The sequence below is a fragment of the Balearica regulorum genome, chromosome 31, assembly GCF_011004875.1.
Source record: "Balearica regulorum gibbericeps isolate bBalReg1 chromosome 31, bBalReg1.pri, whole genome shotgun sequence".
In the NCBI taxonomy this organism is placed as follows: domain Eukaryota; kingdom Metazoa; phylum Chordata; class Aves; order Gruiformes; family Gruidae; genus Balearica; species Balearica regulorum.
In genome coordinates, this window is record NC_046214.1 from 513,821 (window position 1) to 531,869 (window position 18,049).

The 18,049-nt window shown below is 51.5% G+C and overlaps 1 protein-coding gene and 1 pseudogene across 1 annotated transcript; one reads left to right on the top strand and one right to left on the bottom strand.

Moving 5' to 3' along the window:
* The window catches only part of LOC142598829 (scavenger receptor cysteine-rich type 1 protein M130-like), a 351,168-nt pseudogene that overhangs the window by 181,668 nt on the left and 151,451 nt on the right, over positions 1-18,049 (bottom strand).
* Positions 7,495-8,085, top strand: LOC142598811 (olfactory receptor 14J1-like). The gene has a single exon (XM_075738236.1). The coding sequence runs from the start codon at positions 7,495-7,497 to the stop codon at positions 8,083-8,085; it is 591 nt and encodes a 196-aa protein (XP_075594351.1).

The window sequence follows — 18,049 nt, forward strand, 5'->3', positions numbered from 1 at the left end:
GGTAGTCTGTGAACGGCTCTGGTAGAGATGGAGGCTAGAAATGGAGTAGAAATGGAGACTAGAAGCACTGTGGGGAGCCTGGGAGCCATAGTGGGAGAACTGGGGTGACATTAGGACCAGTGGGGGAGACAGGAAGCCACACTGGGAGCACTGCAGCAGCACTGGCAGAACTGAGGGGAGCCAAGGTGCCCCATTGGGAGAACTGGGGTGCACTGGGGGGAAATGATGGAGCTGCACTTGGGGAACTGTGGCATTCCTGGGAACTCTACTGGGAGCACTGGGGCAGCACTGGGAGCTCTACTGGGAGCATCGGAGGGGACTTGGAGCACAGGATGGAGGTAGGGAGCTGTACTGGGGGTGGACTGGGAGCAGTGAGATGAACCAGGGAGCCAGAATGGGAGCACCGTGGTGGCCCTGGGAGCAGTGGGGAGAGCTAAGGAGCCACCCTGGGTGCACTGAGGTGGCACTGGGAGAACTGAGAAGGGACCAAAGGAGCCACACTGGGAGTACTGGGGCAGCACTGTCTGCTGTACCGGCAGTACTGTGGCTGTACTGGGAGGACTGAGGGGAGCCAAAGAGCCCCACTGGGAGAACTGAGGAAGCACTGGGAGAAGCAAGGAGTGGCACTGGCTGTACTGGAGTGGCACTGGGAGGCCTGCGTTGAGCCTAGGAGCTGAACTGGGAGCACTGGGGCAGAACTGGGAGGACTAGGGGGACCAAGGGAATTGCTCTGGAAGCACTGGGGCAGTACTGGGAGCACTGGGGGAAGCAAGTGAATGGCACGGGGAGAACTGGAGCGCAACTAGGAGCACTGCAGGGAGCCTGGGAGCTGGACTGGGAGTACTGGGGCAGCACTGGGAGCACTGGAGCGGCACTGTGATCCACACTGGCAGCACTGGGGCAGAACTGGGAGCACTGGAATGAGCCAGGAAACCACACTGGGAGCACTGGGGAAACATTGGGAGCACTATGACTGCACTGGTAACACTGAGGTGGCAGTGGGAGTACTGGGGAAACCCAGTGAGTGGCACTGGGATGGCACTGGGAGCACTGCAGGGAGTCAGGGAGCTGCTCTGGGAGTACTGGGGCAGCACTGGGAGAACCAGGGCAGCACTCTGATCCTCACTGGCAGCGCTGGAGTGCCACTGGGAGGACTTCCCACTTCTGTGCCTGGAAAGATCATGGAGCGGATCCTCCTGGGAACTGTGCTCAGGCACATGGAACACAAGGAGGCGATTGGTGACAGCCACCATGGCTTCACTAAGGGCAAATCCTGCCTGACAAATTTGGTGGCCTTCTACGATGGGGTGACAGCGTTGGTGGATAAGGGAAGAGTGACTGACGTCACCTACCTGGACTTGTGCAAATCATTTGACACTGTCCCGCATGACATCCTTGTCTCTAAATTGGAGAGACATGGATTTGATGGATGAACCACTCAGCCGATAAGGAATTGGCTGGATGGCCGAACTCAAAGACTTGTGGTCAAGAGCTCAATGTCCAAGTGGAGAATGGTGACAAGTGGCGTTCCTCAGGGGTCAGAATTTGGACCGGAACTGTTTAACATCTTTGTTGGCAACATGGACATTGGGATCGAGTGTAACCTCAGCAAGTTTGCCGATGACACCAAGCTGTGTGGTGTGGTTGACATGCTGGAGCGAAGGGATGCCATCCAGAGGGACCGTGACAGGCTGGAGAGGTGGGCCCATGCAAATCTCATGAAGATCAACAAGGTCAAGTGCAAGGTCCTGCACGTGGGTCGGGGCAATCCCAAGCACAACTACAGGCTGGGTGCAGAATGGATTGAGAGCAGCCCTGAGGAGAAGGACTTGGGGGTGTTGATTGATGAAAATCTCAGCATGAGCTGGCAATGAGCGCCTGCAGCCCAGAAAGCCAACCGTGTCCTGGGCTGCATCAAAATCAGTGTGACCAGCAGGTCGAGGGAGGGGACTCTGCCACTCTGCTCTGCTCTCGTGAGACCCCACCTGCAGTACTGCGTCCAGCTCTGGGGTCCCCAGTACAAGACAGACATGGAGCTGTTGGTGTGAGTCCAGAGGAGGCCAGGAAGATGATCAGAGGGCTGCAGCACCTCTTCTATGGAGACATACTGAGACAGTTGGGGTTGTTTAGCATGGAGAAGAGAAGGTTCTGGGGAGATGTAATTCTTTCTAGGTCTTCCAGCACCTGAAGGGAGCCTACAGGAAAGCTGGAGAGGGACTGTTTATCAGGGAGTATGGTGATAGGACAAAGGGGAATTGGGTTTAAACTACAAGAAGGTAGATTCACACTAGATGTTTGGAAGAAATTCTTCATTATGAGGGTGGTGAGGCAGTGGAACAGGTTGCCCAGAGAAGCTGTGGATGCCCCATCCCTGGGTGGTATGAAGGCCAGGTTGGATGGAGCTTTGGGCAGCCTGGTCTACTGGAAGGTGTCCCTGCCTATGGCAGAGGGGCTGGAACTAGATGATCTTTGGGGTCCCTTCCAACCCAAGCCATTCTATGATGATTCTAACAGAAGGAGATATTCAGAAAGTTGATCAAAATCTCTTTTATGAAGGAAAAAGAAAACAAACAAACAAACAAAAACAACAAAAAACCCCCAACACCAGTTTAGAGTTAAACAACAGATGAGCATAGCTGTAAGTGCTGTGGAGAGATGTGATCCCATCTGTCCCAGGTAAGTTTTTGTACTCCAGTGATACACAACAGAGTGGGGTAAATTCAGTGTTATGGTCACAGTTAGTTCCTTGGCAGGTAGAGCTGGTGGGAGAATATTTATTTTCATTCCTGTTCTGTCTGGTAAGAGGGTGCATACAGAGTGTGTATAACAGAAAGAATCTCAGAAAATTATGAAAAAGTGAAAGATTTGAAACAGGGAGGAAATAACAGAATAGAATAGAATAGAATAGAACAGAACAGAACAGAATAGTTCAAGCTGGAAGGGACCATCTACTCCAACTGCAGAACAAGACTATTATCACTCAAGCTATTAAAGATCAAAGGGCTTTTGGATTATTGGGTGTGCGGTCACTGGTGTGTGGAGGTCACTGCCCCCATGGCAGGGGCTTTTACAAAGGCAACCATCACCTCAGCTGATGTACCTGCAGTGTGAACTTATCCACAGGTCACTGTCCATATGACTCCAGTTCACACCGGAGTTTTAGCAAGTTCCCTTGCTGCCCTCAAACCTACTCACTTGCGGGAGCAGAGTGGAGAAAAGAAGAGATGAGATGCCCTGCAGGACTTCATGCTTACAGACAAGGAAGAGCTGGTCAGAGACGTAAGAGTCAGGGGTGAGAAAGTAGAGTGTAGCATCCTGAGAGAAGGGAAGAAGGCCAAGGGCAGGACTTCAGGAGAGCAGATGTTGACCTCATGGCCTCCATACTTAGAAGAATCCCATGGGATATGGTCCTGCAGAGAAGAAGAGTGCAGAGAGCTGTTTGATGGCTAAGGATGTCCTCTTCAAGCTCCAGAATGGTCCACCCCAAATGCAGAAAGTCAAAAAAAAAGGTGGCCGGAGGAAGGCATGGATGAGAAAGGAGCTCCTGACAAAAAACCAAGCAGAGAAGGTGGAAGCTGGCTGCCTTCCAGCCTCAATGGTGCTGTGCTGCTGTGCTGGAGAGAGTCATTTGTACGTGAGTGTCTGTCTGTGTGGGTGGGAACTGGGGAGCTGAGGTGATCCTGGGGCCAGCGCCTGGATAGACGGAAGGTCTAAGAGCAGCTCCTGGAGGGATCCGTGTTGTCTGTGTGTCTACATAGCTATACATTTTCCTCTAATACCACCATGCATCAAACAGCCCCACCCTCATTTCTCCTTTCCCCGCTGACCCTGGTTTGGCTTGCTTTGTACCCTCCTTTGGTGTTTTGCAGACTCTGCTCATGGCAATTCCTACCTGGGTCTCTAGAGATCTGCAACTCCTCCTGCTGCTCTCTTGAGAGACTACACCACCATCAGGGTGAGCCACCCGCACACAAACATTAACCGCTGACCAAATGGAGCTTCAGTCCAGAGGGACCTGGAGAAACTCGGGGATTTGGCCAAAAGAAACCTCGTGACGTTGACAAGGAGAATTGGCCAGTCTGGCCTCAGGGAGAAGAACCAACCTGTCCATCAGGGCCAGCTGGGACCTGCTGTGCTGAGGAGTGACTCTGAGGAGAAGGGCCTGGCAACTGCGAGGGACACCATAGGAGCCAGGGGTTTCTGCTCCCTGTGAAGAAGGCCAGTTGCATACGGGGCTGCGTTAGGATGAGCATGGTCACCCAGAGCAGGGGAGTTCTTATGGCCCTTGACACTGCACTGGTAGGGACCCCCACACATGGCTTTGTCCCAGTTCTCGGCTCCCTCTTTTGCTGGAGCTGGGAGGAGCTGGAGAGTGGCCAGAGGAGATGTGGCCAGGTGGAGTTTGGGGCCTGAAGCAGATGGGCTGTGTGGAGGGGCTGAGAGACCTGGGCTTCTTTGGCCCCTTTGCCCAGTGGTGGAGAGGCTGAGGGCAGTCTAGGAGTAGCCTGAGACTGCTTGAAAGGTGGTTTCCGAGATGGTGGAGCTTTTCTGAAAACTGGGAAACATCATGAGAAAGAAAAGATGGCAGCAGGTGCAGGTTGGGAGGTTGAGATGGGACACGAGGAGAAAGAAATGTCCCTGCAAGTACAGTTCTGTGGTACAAGAGGCCACCCAGCAAGAGTCTGGATTAGCCAGAGCTTTGCATTTCAATGAACAGTCTGTGAGGATGGAGAGATATCAGTAAGGGTATGAAGATGCTCCAAGAAAAGCAGGCTGGGTGTCCAGAGCCTGCAGGGAAAGAGGTGGAGGTGTGGGACACCGTAGGACATCCTGTGGTGGAGACATCTGGGGGCAGTGGCAAGGCTGAAAGCCCCCAACACAACCAAGGTCTTGGTCTGCTGGGCTGTGGCTGTTCTCTCTGCAGGTGATGCCTGTGAGGAGACGTCTTCTCATTAGAGCACCAGGACTTCATCACCCCCTTGTCACAACCTGTGAGCCTGAGAAAGATTGTGTGGTAGTCCTGCTCTAGGCATTGCACATCCCCACATCACAGTGGCCCAGGAAGAGCCCTGAGACACGTGTGAGGGACAGGGTCTCCCCTCCCAGGGGTTGGGGGTCACAGCTTGGCCCTTTGGCTTGATCAAACACACCCAGGTTTCCTCAACATCAGAGCTACCTTGCCATTGCCTTTGCCTCCCTGTCATCACTGCCTCCACTTTCCTGCTCTAACCAGCCCCAGAGTTGCTTTGTCAGTGATGCCCTCAGGGGGACCCAGTAATGCTCCAAGAAACTGTGGAGGTTGCATCAGACTGTGACTTCTTGAGAGGTTTCATCAGCTTCCTCTCAGGGTCTGAGCTTCATGGACTCATCCCCAAACCCACCAGAGGGGTCATTAACATGCCGCCTTGGGCTGCTCCTCCGCTGCTGGTCTCCTGGGACAGAGGGAGCTCATGGCAAGTGGGCTGTGCTGCAGAGAGACATCTCTGCCCAGGAGCAGCTCCTCTGCACAGCCCAGCAGGGCTGAGGGCTCTGCCTGCAGGCACCGAGGGGAGAACAGCAAGGCAGAGAGAGCTGAAAGGCAGTTGGAAATGGGAGGATTGAGGTTGAGAGCTCACGGAAGGAGAAATCTTCAGAGCCCTTGACATGGTGAGTCTCTGGGTGCAGGGCAATGCCGATGGGGTTCCTGGAGGCATCTCCTCAAGCTGGCAGAGCCCACAGCTGATGGGATCTGCCAGGTGGACTCCCTGTGCAGAGGCAGGTTTGACTGGCTGTGAATGCAGGTGTGCAGCCAGGGGTGCCCAGTTGTGTCCTTCAGAGCAGGGTCCCTGCAGCCCAGGGGCTGTGTGCCGGGGCAGGGACTCTGCCGCCTGCCAGGGTCACATTTTTCAAGGCACCTGATAAAGTCACTTCACCCTTTCCTCTGCCTACAGAAAGCATTCACATCACCTTTGTGGTCTCTTCAGGGCTGATCTGCTCTTCTCCTTAAGACCTGCCAACACAGAGATGGCCCTGGGCAGTGCCCTGCTGCCAGGAGGGGTCTGCAGGGCAGAGCTGAGCACACAGAGGGTGGGATGGGCTCTGTGAGCAGGGACAGGGAGGAGAGGTGTGGACAGAGCAACAGCTCCTGGCAGGGACAGCTCCAGGCAGCAGAGACATGGGCAGGGAGTGGGAGGAAACTGCAGACAAGCCCTGGGCTAGGCTGCCTTCAGCCTGCTCTCTTTTGGTCCCTCCCTCTCGATGTCTGCTGGGCGTTGTCTGCTGAGCAATGAGCTGACTCTGCCTTTAGGACATCCCATCTCCAGGACATCGGACTGTCTGCTTTGCCTGTGCTGCTGGGCTTGGGAGCTGCCCCAGAAGAGCACGGCTGTGCTGTAGGATCCCAGGGAGTGCTGAGCTTTGCCTTGGAGGTCAGTTCTCTCCTCTCACAGGCCTTTGCTTCTCTCTGAGAGGGGCTGTGTCCTTCTCTCTCAATCACAACCACACCTCTGGGCTGCGAAAAAAAGAAGAGTTTGTAGATCTGCCCTTTGAACCAGGACTCCCCATCTCTCATCACAGTCTAGCTTTGGGGGTTTTTTAAAGTGTAATTTGTGTTTGTCATCATCTTAAAGGCACCACAGTGAAAAGTGCAGGGCAGCTGGGTGACAGTCTAATGGACAGTGCAGCTCTCCTGACTCTGCACTAAGCTTCAAAGAGCTGAGCCTTTTTGCCTGTCCTGTCACATTCCCATTGCTGTCCTCTTCCCATTGTCCATCATAAAAGGAGTATTTCTACCCCTCAAAAGAATGCTCCCCAGATGTGAATGTGGAAAATAAAAACCACAGACAACATTCTTCTAAGGACATGCTAAGCCTCTCTTCGGCAGCCTGCGCTCTTCTGAGTCATGAGTGCAGAGATCTAAATTTTCCATTAAAGGTGGATTACATCTGACATCGGTTGTAAACATTTGAGCTGTCACAAACCAGCCCCATGTACCCACTGCAGCTGAGCACAGCTGACGCAGCTCCTCACGACAGACTCACCCACCAGAAAGTAAATGCATTTAGATTATTGGTTATTTCTATGAAAAAGTGAGTAGCTTTGCTCAGAGGAGTGTATCCTTACTTTCCCCTGTCCTTTGCTTTCTTGAACCAGCCCCATGCCAAGAAATAGCACATGTCCAACAGCAGCTCCATCACTGAGTTCCTCCTCCTGGCATTCGCTGACACACGGGAGCTGCAGCTCTTGCACTTCGGGCTCTTCCTGGGCATCTACCTGGCTACTCTCCTGGGCAATGGCCTCATCATCACTGCCATAGCCTGCAACCACCACCTCCACACCCCCATGTACTTCTTCCTCCTCAACCTCTCCCTCCTCGACCTGGGCTCCATCTTCACCACTGTCCCTAAAGCCATGGCCAATTCATTCTGGGACACCAGGGCCACCTACCAAGGCTGTGCTTGTCAGGTCTTTTTCTTTTACTTTCTGATGTCAGCAGAATGTTCCCTCCTCACAGTCATGTCCTATGACCGCTACGTTGCCATCTGCCAACCCCTGCACTATGGGACCCTGCTGGGCAGCAGAGCTTGTGTCCACATGGCAGCAGCTGCCTGGGGCAGTGGGTTTCTCAATGCTGTGCTGCACACGGCCAATACATTTTCTATACCACTCTGCCAGGGCAATGCCCTGGACCAATTCTTCTGTGAAATTCCCCAGATCCTCAATCTCTCCTGCTCAGGCTCGTATCTCAGGGAAGTAGGGCTTCTTATATTAAGTTCTGTTTTATCATTTCGCTGTTTTGTTTTCATTGTGCTGTCCTATGTGCAGATCTTCAGGGCCGTGCTGAGGATCCCCTCTGAGCAGGGACGGCACAAAGCCTTTTCCACGTGCCTTCCTCACCTGGCCAAGGTCTCCCTGCTTGTCAGCACTGTCATATTTTCACACCTGAAACACCCATCCATCTCTTCCCCATCCCTGGACCTGGTGGTGGCAGTTCTGTACTCGGTGGTGCCTCAAGCAGTAAACCCCCTTTTCTACAGCATGAGGAACCAGGAGCTCAAGGATGCCTTGAGGAAACTAATCCAATGGACCTTGCACCACCAACAGTAATTTGTTTTCCCTTCTCTGCAGAGTGCCCAGAGCATATTTTAGGCCAGTTCGCTGCTTTTTTCTAATCTGATAATCATACTTAGAGGTAATTGCTAGGGTTCATAGCACTTCCTTCAGGTTCTGCCCTGTTGTGTCTGATCTTTGAAGTCTCCATGTGTCACCTTTTGCCTTCCTAATAACCTCTCTGCAATAAAAGGTCACCTCCTGAGGGAGGTGCCTACAGCCTGGGCTTTCCTTGATACAGTTGTGGCTATGAACAAACCAGAGGAATTGGACTTTCCAAGTCTCTTCTGCCCAGTTTTCTCCTTCTGTTTGGGGAAATAATCTCATGGTATCACTGTTAGACACCAAGCACTTAGTTGAAGGCTCTCTTCTTGGTGTCCAGGGGCATTGGAAATGGTGCACGAGCTCCCAGTCACCTTCCTCAGGCTGTCACAGGTATGATGGGGCTGATGGCAGATGTCCGTCCATGTGGAAAGGAATCTGGTGTGGTCAGGAGAGGATGGGGACACTGCAGGTACTCTGGGGTGGGAAGTGAATGGAGACTCAGAAGGTGAAAGACCCTGAGATTAAGTCCCACCCCAGGGCAGAGCACTCACTCCAGGTACCCCCAACCAAAGACTCGGCAGTGCTGTGGGAGTCCGTGAAGATGCAGCAGGCACAGGGCAGGAGACTGGAGAGATGCAGGAGGAGCCGCAGGGCCAGGACTCTCCTGGTGTCCTGGGGAGCAGGGCTGGCGGGGAGGCAGAGTGGGGCAAAGGCGGTCAGGGCTGGGGATCCCCTGCAGCGTCAATGCAGGAGAGGCCGAGAGTGAGTGGCCTGTGCTGGCACTTGGGGCCAGCTGCAGCCCTGGGGCCGATGGGGAGGCTGAGACCCCCTCTGCCTCCCAGCAGCTGCTGTGCCCTTCAGAGGGGCTGGGGCTGTGGGGTGAGTGCCCAGAGCTCTGCAGCAGCCCAGACTGCCAGCCCAGACTGGGCTGCTCTGCTGGGCTGCGCTGGGGAGAGGGCAGGGAAGGTGGGGGAGAGCCGGGGAGGGGATGGGCTGGACTGGAAAGTGCCCAGGACAGGAACAGCCTGACGTTATCGGAGCTCTGTGACCATCCAGGGTGAGGACCTGCTCCAGTGGGCATGTGGAGCAGAGCCTGATCTCCTGGAGAAGGAAGCAAGTCATCAGAGGTGCAGGAGAGAGGAGCTGGTCTGTGCCATGTTCCCTGGACATGCTGGGGAAGCTGCCCCAGGGCAATTGGGAGAAACCGCCCCACGCATCGTCCATTTCCCTCTCTGGCCATACACCCAGCCCTGGGGAGGGACCTTTGTTGTGGGGCCAGCTCCGTCCTCCTGCTGGGCTCAGTGCCTGTCCTGGGGCACGGCCAGCCCGGTGCCGTCTCTCTTCTGTCCCAGACCCTGCAGATCCCACCGCACGGCTGACTGCTGACACCTGCATGGGACACGACTGAGGTTGTGCAGGGGCAGGTACTGGTGGGGGGATGCCAAATGGAGGGCTTCTGCGGGTGGAGGCGTGGAGGGCTGCCACGGGGACTGTGCTGCTGGAGGCGTTTCCCCACCCCATGGACGCACCCTGCTCTATCTAGTGCCTGCACTGCAGGGCCGGGGGGCCATGTTGGGCAGCAGGGCTTGGCCAGCCCAGCTGAGGAGGTCTCCTCTTCTTGCCCCACGCTCTTCAGCCTGCTGTCAGCCTATAGGCATTGCCACAGTGCCTCTGCGCTGGCTGTTGGGTGTCTCCATGTGCCCTGCTCTGAGCCCATGCCGGGACCTGCCATGGGTGTCTCTGCTGGAGCTGGGCACCATGGCCTGCCTGCACAGTCCCAGGAGATCCTGGGCAGGCTGCCCTTGGCGATGGGCTGTGATGGTCCTCAGCCCACAGCAGGTTCTAAGCAGCAGCCCAGGAATGCTTCCCTGGGGATGAGTGCCTCACGCTGTGCTGGCTGCACGTGTGAGCCTTGGGGGATGTCCTCACACTATGGTTCTTCTGGGTACAAAAGGGGAACCATCATCTCCCAAAGTGATTTCAGCTGGGTGGGAGCTGTCAGTGTTGCACAAAGGCTGGCACACAGAAAGACTCTTTGAAAAAGGAAAATCTTTTCATTGGTCTCTAGTCCCAACCCCTCCTCAGACAGCTCCTGATAGATCAGGTGCTCAGGGCCTTGTCTCAACAAATTTGGAATACCTCCGTTGGCTGAGATCCCACCATCTCCCCCGGGCCCTTGCTCCCGTGTTTGGCTCTGAGGGATTTGTCAAAACAGGGCAGCTCTCTCAGCCTCTCCTTGGACATAACATGCTCCAGGCCGCGACCACCCTTCTGACCACTGCTGGAAAATCTCCACTTGGTCAGGGTCGGTCTGGCTGCTGCTGCGGACCAGAGGCTGGATCATGAGCTGTCCTGGTTTCAGCTGAGACAGAGTTAATTGTCTTCCCAGCATCCAGTCTGGGGCTGTGTTTGGGATTTGTGCTGGAAACAGTGTTGATAACATAGAGGGGTTTTTGTTACACAGAGATGTTTTTGTTGTTCCTGAGCAGTGCTTACACAGACTCAAGGCCTTTTCTGCTCCTCACACCACCCTGCCAGCGGGATGGCTGGGGGGTGCACAAGGATTTAGGAGGGGACACAGCTGGGAGAGCTGACCCCAACTGACCAAAGGGATATTCCATACCATATGACATCATGCTCAGCTTATAAAGGGCTTGGGGAAGAGGAAGGATCGGGTGGTGATGGCATTTGGAGTGATGACGTTTGTCTTCCCAAGTCGCCGTTACGCATGATGGAGCCCTGCTTTCCTGGAGATGGCTGAACACCTGCCTGCCCATGGGAAGTGGAGAATGAAGTCCTTGTCTTCCTTTGCTTGTGTGTGTTGCTTTTGCTTTACTTTTTGAACTGTCTTTATCTCAGCCCACGGGTTTTCTCACTTTGACTCTTCTAATTCTGTCCCCCATCCCGCTGTGGGGGAGTGAGCGAGCGGCTGCGTGGTGCTCAGTTACTGGTTGGGGTACAACCACGACACAAGCTGACCTCACGAGTCAGGGAAATGCAGTCACGGTGAATGCTCCTACACTGCCCTGATGGCTGAAGGCAACTCCCTGAACTGGAATAGTGTAAATTTACCCGTTGTCTCTCAGCGCACGCAGTAGAAATGGCTTGCAGCTTTGTAAAGCTAAGAATAAGTGACAAAACCCAGAACAAATCCATTTCAGTTAACTTCTTGTATAAAATTAGGATCTGTCAGAACAGGAATATGTTGGAGCTGTTCACTGTGGTGGACAAATCGTAGCAAGACTTGGCAAAACATTGAACTGCAACAGACTTCTCATTTAAACAGAAGGCTGATGGATGAATAGGTAGTATGCCATGTGTGCTCCTTTCTCTCTTAACAGTCCTTCTTTGTATATGCCTGGCAGTCTGCTACACTTGAGAGACAAATAAGACTTTTTTATTCCTTTCTCTTAAATTCCAAAAGGGGGACAGATTCTTTTGGACATAATCACTCTTTCAGTAAGACTCTCCAAGTGCCATTTTCCTCAACTTTGAAGTTGGGGGATCGAATTTTCAGTAATACATGCAGGCAACTGAGAAATATCTAGTGTTGACTAAAAGAACTGGATATTAGTAATATCTGATAGATCTAATGGACATTATCCTTGATGTCACTCTCTAGTTATTGCCTCTGTCAGGAGAATGGGGCAGTAAAAGGCATATGGTGGCCTCCTGCGCACTGGAAAGATCTTGAATGCTAGCAAGCTCTAAAAGCCATTCTTGTTTTGTGCAAACTTTCTCAAGTGCAGGGAAAGTTGACAATGCCTATGTACAAGGCAAGGCAAATTAGGTCAAGACCAAGTCACACTTGGAAGTAAACAGCCGTGCTGTTGAACAGCTACGAGAGGCTATGTGACAATGTGGTTTCTTGGTATTGTGTTTAAGAAAGTGGAAAATGCAGGAAGCATTAACATTGATTTCACGTACGCTAAACGGTCATTCACAGACAGAGGTAAGCCTGTATTTTGCTCTAGGCTTGTAGGGTTTCATTTGTTTTATTCTCATGGAAGTAGCTTCACACAGTGAGTTGCGCTTCCTTCGGGTATTAGCTCTTAGCTATTTCTATAGAGAGCAACATAGAGAAGATGAGCTTTAAAAACAGACTATTTGGACACTTTGCCAAAGGAAGTCCATCTTGAAACAAAAGTGTATATGTACTACAGTCATACACCATATACCCTATGTGAAGTAACAGTTCTGCAGATCATAGTAAACGCACTCACAAAGGAACTGTGTTTCATGAAGTAGACAGTCCAATGTGAAGCCAGGAGATGTCCCTGCACTGCCTGTAGATATGCTTGTCCAAAACAGTGGTCAGCTGCTGCACTTTGCAAGTGGGAATTAACTGTATCAGGCTCTAAAAGAAGTTGCTGATGCCTGTTGACAGCATTTTTCCAAAATTACAGTTTGTGTATGATGTCATCCCAGAACTTTGAACGTCTGGGAGTTGTCACATTGTAATGACATGCAGTCTTACATGTAAACCTTCATCTTCCATTACTACTTTTGGTAGATGTAGAAATAAAGTAAGATTGCAAGTGTTGTCAGACGATGCCAGAATAAAGGGGTGTGGGGGTGAGGAGGTGTTTGAAAGCATAGGTCTTTGCTATCACCTCTTCACTTCTTCCCAAGCTGGCTGCTCTTGTGCCTTTCAGATGTGCACGTGTGCTGTCAGGCTCCTGCCCAGCTATCACCGTGAAGATCTAAGGAAATTGGGTAACTCTTCTAAAAGGGACAAGTGTGTTTGCAGAAAGAGTTCTGAACGGTGGACTCCTTTGAACGTTGGTTTGCACTGAGGAAGAGTTTCTCCCTGGTACCCGCCTGAGCTGTGCTCACACAACATGAGTAAATGCAGTAAGACCCGACCTTTTTAGCTCGTGCTTTGGCATATGAGAAAAACCCAGGAAAATGCATCACAACTCTTGCCCGAGTTTCAGGCCAGGTGGGGTGACTTCCTCAGACTTGCACTGATACCTGTACTGATGCTTGGCCTGTACAGGACATCCCATGGCACTGTGTTTCAACATTGTGGCAAATGTAAATGATGTAACCAAGGTTTATGTACTGCTAGGAGGCTAGAGCTAATGTTAAATCATCTATTTCTCTGCACAAACTTTACTAGTATAGCTCTGTGCACTCAGTTTAGTGAAGCACAGCCTGTAGTGCCTTTCAGATCTAGGGTTTGAATCCAGAGAGATTGAACAGAAAAGGTGTTTCTTGAGACATGTGAAATCCTTTGGCAATGGTGGGAGTGACCAGCAGTTATGTGCAAGAAAGCTTTTATCACATGCCTTGACTTGGAGAGAATATTTTTAGAGGGCAAAGATTAACATCAAGTTGATGGGCTCAAGAATATAAGGCTTACTGTTTGGAAGGCTTTGTTAAGGGAACTTGATTTCACTTTACATAAAAACATTAGTGAATTTATTTTGAAGCAACTGCTCATGTTGGCATGAATGTTCCTGTTTGGGCTTTTATCGCACTTCTAGGTGTCCTGTAGAAAGACCTAGAAGCCTTTTGGTTGCACGTCCTTGCTTTGATTCCCACTCGGTATGTTAGTAAGCTGACTTTCCAGCTATGCCCTCGGTAGGCTTGTTAGATAAGCTTATCTAAATGGGACTTGGTTCTGTAGTAACTGCTGTGCTAGGGTAGCGTTTTCAAGTTGCATAAAAGGCTCTCTGCAGGCAGTTAAGGAAAACCTGTTCAAATTGTAGTGATTCTGTAAGTCAGAAGTCCCTAAAATCCAGTCTTACTTTCTTGGACAGAGAGAATTGTAACATCTAAACCACTGAGAAGTCATACAATGTCACAGGACTGTTTTGTAAAAGCCACAATTGCCACCGTAAATATCAGATAAAAAAATTAGTCTGAATCTTGAGTCAGGTGTCTGGTCTCTCATCAGCTGTGCACAACTGGGTTGATTCAGAAAGTCCTCTAGATCTGTTCTCAGCCAGAACACTACTGGGTAAGGAGCATTATCTCCTTTAGGTTACAATCACCTGAGATGTGAAGTGCATGAACCACAGCTGTACCTGAGCCCATAAATGCATATTTGAACTGAATGAGCTGTTACGTACCTGGTCTGTACGGGATGTGAAATGAGCATCTTGGGTCACATCCGTCTTCTTGAGACTAGATGCGGAGCGCTTGGGTAGCACTTCGTGTTCAGTTAGGCTGGAAACTTCTTGCTCTTCATTTGGGCTGGAGAGACAAAGAGGCTTGCTGTTTCTAAAGCAACCACGTGTAACTTTGACAAATACCTAATGCAAACATCTCCACTAAGGTGCAACACTAAATTTCATGTTAGTTTACAGGCAGGCGACTAACCTAAGTGTACTCAAGGAAGGCATGACGACAGAAGCATCTCATATGAAAAGATCTCCACCATTTTTTGCCTGCAGAAACCTGACAGAAAAGAAAGAAGGTATAATAAAAATGTGGCTCGTCTGGCAGTATTTTTTTTTGCTTTTGTAATTACTTGAAGGCGTCATTATTTTTTTTAACTGTTGCATCAGCAAACCATGCCAGATGTTAATCAAAATGCTAGTGGGCTTCAGTGCAAAAAGACTTCTTCGAATTGAAGTTGTCTGAACAGTTCCAGAGACAGCGACTCCAGAACTCCATCTATTTCTTCTTTGTTCAAAAAGATCCCCAAACTGGTCACTCCTACAGCAGAGATAGAAAGCTTAGCACCATAACCTTGGAACTGTGAAGCAGCTGCTTCTAACTGACCCACAAGGTGAGTGAGGTTGAGGATCTCTTGATGGAATCTCTGTGCATCAGAAGCATGTGGAGGGCTCTAATGGCTTCAGGGACAAAGCTGGAATCTCCCATGAGCATGTGGGAGGAGACAGGTTAAAGAAATCCCTGAAAAAAATCATTTAATGGACATGAATACGTAGGAACGGAGAAGAGCTTGATAAGAATAATAAAATTGGGGGGTGCACGTATGGGTAGAGCAGATACATTCACTAAAAGCAGCACAGAGCGCTGGATATACCAAGCTGGAAAACAGCACCAGTACATGGAGACTCACTGAAGAAAATGCTTAAGTTTACATTGGCCGTCTGAAGTTCAGCACAATTGGCGGTCTCGTACCAGATTGCCTGCGAGTTTGTGTTGTTTAGCAGAGCTGTGACAATTGAGCTAAGAAGGTAGATGTTTTTCTTGCATGTACTTTCTGGAAATGAAATGTACAGTATTTCACAAACGAGCATTTTATAGCTCTAGCATCTGACTTTTACACAAATGCTGTCTATCAGAGATGTAACAGATCTAACAGAGTGCTAACAATAGAGAGAAGATACCGCCTGTAGCTGTGCCATCAGTGTCTAAAGCCCGTAAATAAATTAAAGATTGAAGAAAATGCAGCAGAGGATGCTACCAAGGTATGGAGATGACAGACATGACAGGCTGGAGAGGGTCCAGAGAAGGGCCACGGAGATGACCCAAGGACTGGGAAGCGTGCCATGTGAGGAAAGGCTGAGAGAACTGGGTTTGTTAAGCCTTGTAAAAGAAGGCTTAGGGGAGACCTCCTCACCATGTTCCAGTAGTTAAAGGGTGGCTACAAAGAAGATGGAGACTCCCTTTTTAGAAGGAATCCCATGGAAAAGACAAGGCAAAATGGGTGCAAGTTACTCCTGGGGAGATTCTGATGGGACACAAGAGGAAAATTTTTCACCAAGAGATCAATCAGCCATTGGAATAATCTCCCCAGGGAAGTGGTGGATTCCCCAACATTGGAGGAGACTTTTAAGATTCGGCTGGACGGGGTGCTGGGACATCTTGTCTAGATGGAGCTTTTGCCAAGAAAGGTTGCACCAGAGAATCCTTGAGGTCCCTTCCAACCTGGTATTCGATGATCCTGTGATTCTGCCAATCCCCATCTTTATTCCTCCTGCTCCCCCTTCCCCTGCACATCGCTCACGGGTTCACACAGCTCTATCGATTCCCGCATCCCTCCCAGGCCAGGGGCCCCCTGGGTCACACTCTTGCAGAGTCCAGGCTGACCTTCCTGGAAGTGGTGCCTGTGCTTTCTCCATGGCCCATCAATTACAACCAATTATAACCTCACAGCCCAGGGATGAGCCACAGGATGATAATGCTGCCCATCAGCCCCGCTTGCAATCCGCTGCCCTGGAGACTCTCAGGTCCCCCCATCCGCCTCAGAAATATTCCCCTGCAGTCGACCCTGCTGAAGACCTGAAATCATAGAGAATCATTGAGGTTGGAAAAGACCCTTTCAGATCATCACATGCAGAGAAAAATGTGACAAAAAATGTAGGGTGAAGGAACAATTCCTAATGTAAAAGTTGGTAATTCAGTGCCTGCCTGGAGAGACAAAACCACAGCCGAGAGACAATGAACACAAAGTCCCACAAAGCTGGGCCACACATGGCGAGGGACGGGGAGAGGTCCGTCCAGTGTCGGGAGCCCATGACCTGCCTTCCTGGTCTGTGATGGGGGGTGCCCCCAACAAGGGTGTGGGGCTGGGGGTCCAGGAAGGCACATGGGCCCAGTGTGGGGCTCTGAAATCTCCTATGAAGCCAGGAGGGCTGAGTCCATGGGGCAGGGAACCACCACCCCTCCCAGAGTGGGGCAGAGGACCCGGGGCTCCGGGCTGCCTGTCCATGCTCCTCTCCTGCCCCAACACCCCGCTGTGCGATGTGGGGGATGGCGCACACTGGAGCCCTGGTAAGAACCTGTTTCCCGCTGTGCCTCCAAAGCACCGCGTACTCCAAGGGCTGTCACCGTCTGCCCCTTGCCTCTCCCAGCCTCCTGGGGGGACACTCCAGTTTGCCCTAATCTGCCCTGATCGGGGGCCACGTGCTGGGTGGGAAGGGGATCTCCTTTACAGAGACACCCCAGGCCTCTGGGCTCCCTCAGCCACTCTGCTCATGGCAGTGGTGCAGCCAGAGAGGACCCGGGGCACTGGCAGAGGAGAGGGGACATGGACAGGGACACACACCCCCACAGAGCGCAGCTTTGCTGAAGGGGTTTACTGATTTTTAGAGGGAAATGGCCCACAGCTGCCAGCGGATGAGGGGGGTCATGCAGGGATGATCATCTCCTCCTGCTGCTGGAGGGGGACAGGACAGGGCTGTCACCACCTGTTCCAGTCCTGAAAGGCAGAGCCCAAAATGTGCTTACAACAGACTACCACTGTGACACCTGCCTTGGTGGCCTCCCCCCCTGATTCTTACCCAGACACGCTCAACCCTGTCACCACCATCGTCAAGCTCTACATAGTCAAAGCACTCCCGAACATACAGGGCTACCCCACTGTCTCCCCATAAATCAGTGGTTTAGACCCCAAAACCTCCCTAAATCACTGCTTTAGACCCCAAAAGCTCCCTTAGTGGCAGTTTTTCAGCCCAGGAGTTTCTGAAGTGGATATTTCGCAGACTAAAAGCTCCCCAAGTGGGTGTGTCTGAGCCAAAAACCTCCCTAAACGGGTGTTTTGGAGCCCAAAACCACCCTAAAGGAGGGTGACCGAGACCAAAGGCTCCCGAAATGGTTATTTCTGATCACAAAATAAACTTGCTAAATTACTGGGGTTGAGCCCAAAAGCTCCCTAAACTTATGCGTCTGAGCAACCAAGCGCCCTATGTTAGTGTTTCTGAGACCCAGAGCTCCCCATAGAAGAGGTTTTGAATGCCAAATCTCCTATAATGGATGGTTCTGAGCTGCAACAGAACCCAAATCAAAATTTTTGATCTCGAAAGCTACCAAACTGTGTTTCAGAGCCCCAAAGCTGCCTAAGTAAGTGCTTTGGAGGCCCAAAAGCTCCCTAGGGGGGTGTTGCTCAGCCCAAGAGCTCCCTAAATCCCTGTTTCTGAGCCCCAAAGCTGCCAAAATACCTGGTTTAGAGCCCAAAGCTCCCTAAATTCCTGGCTTTCAGCCCCACAGACCCCTC

Bases quoted from the DNA above. Each gene is read 5' to 3' on its own strand.
- LOC142598811 (XM_075738236.1), top strand. From the start codon at position 7,495: ATGTCCTATGACCGCTACGTTGCCATCTGCCAACCCCTGCACTATGGG.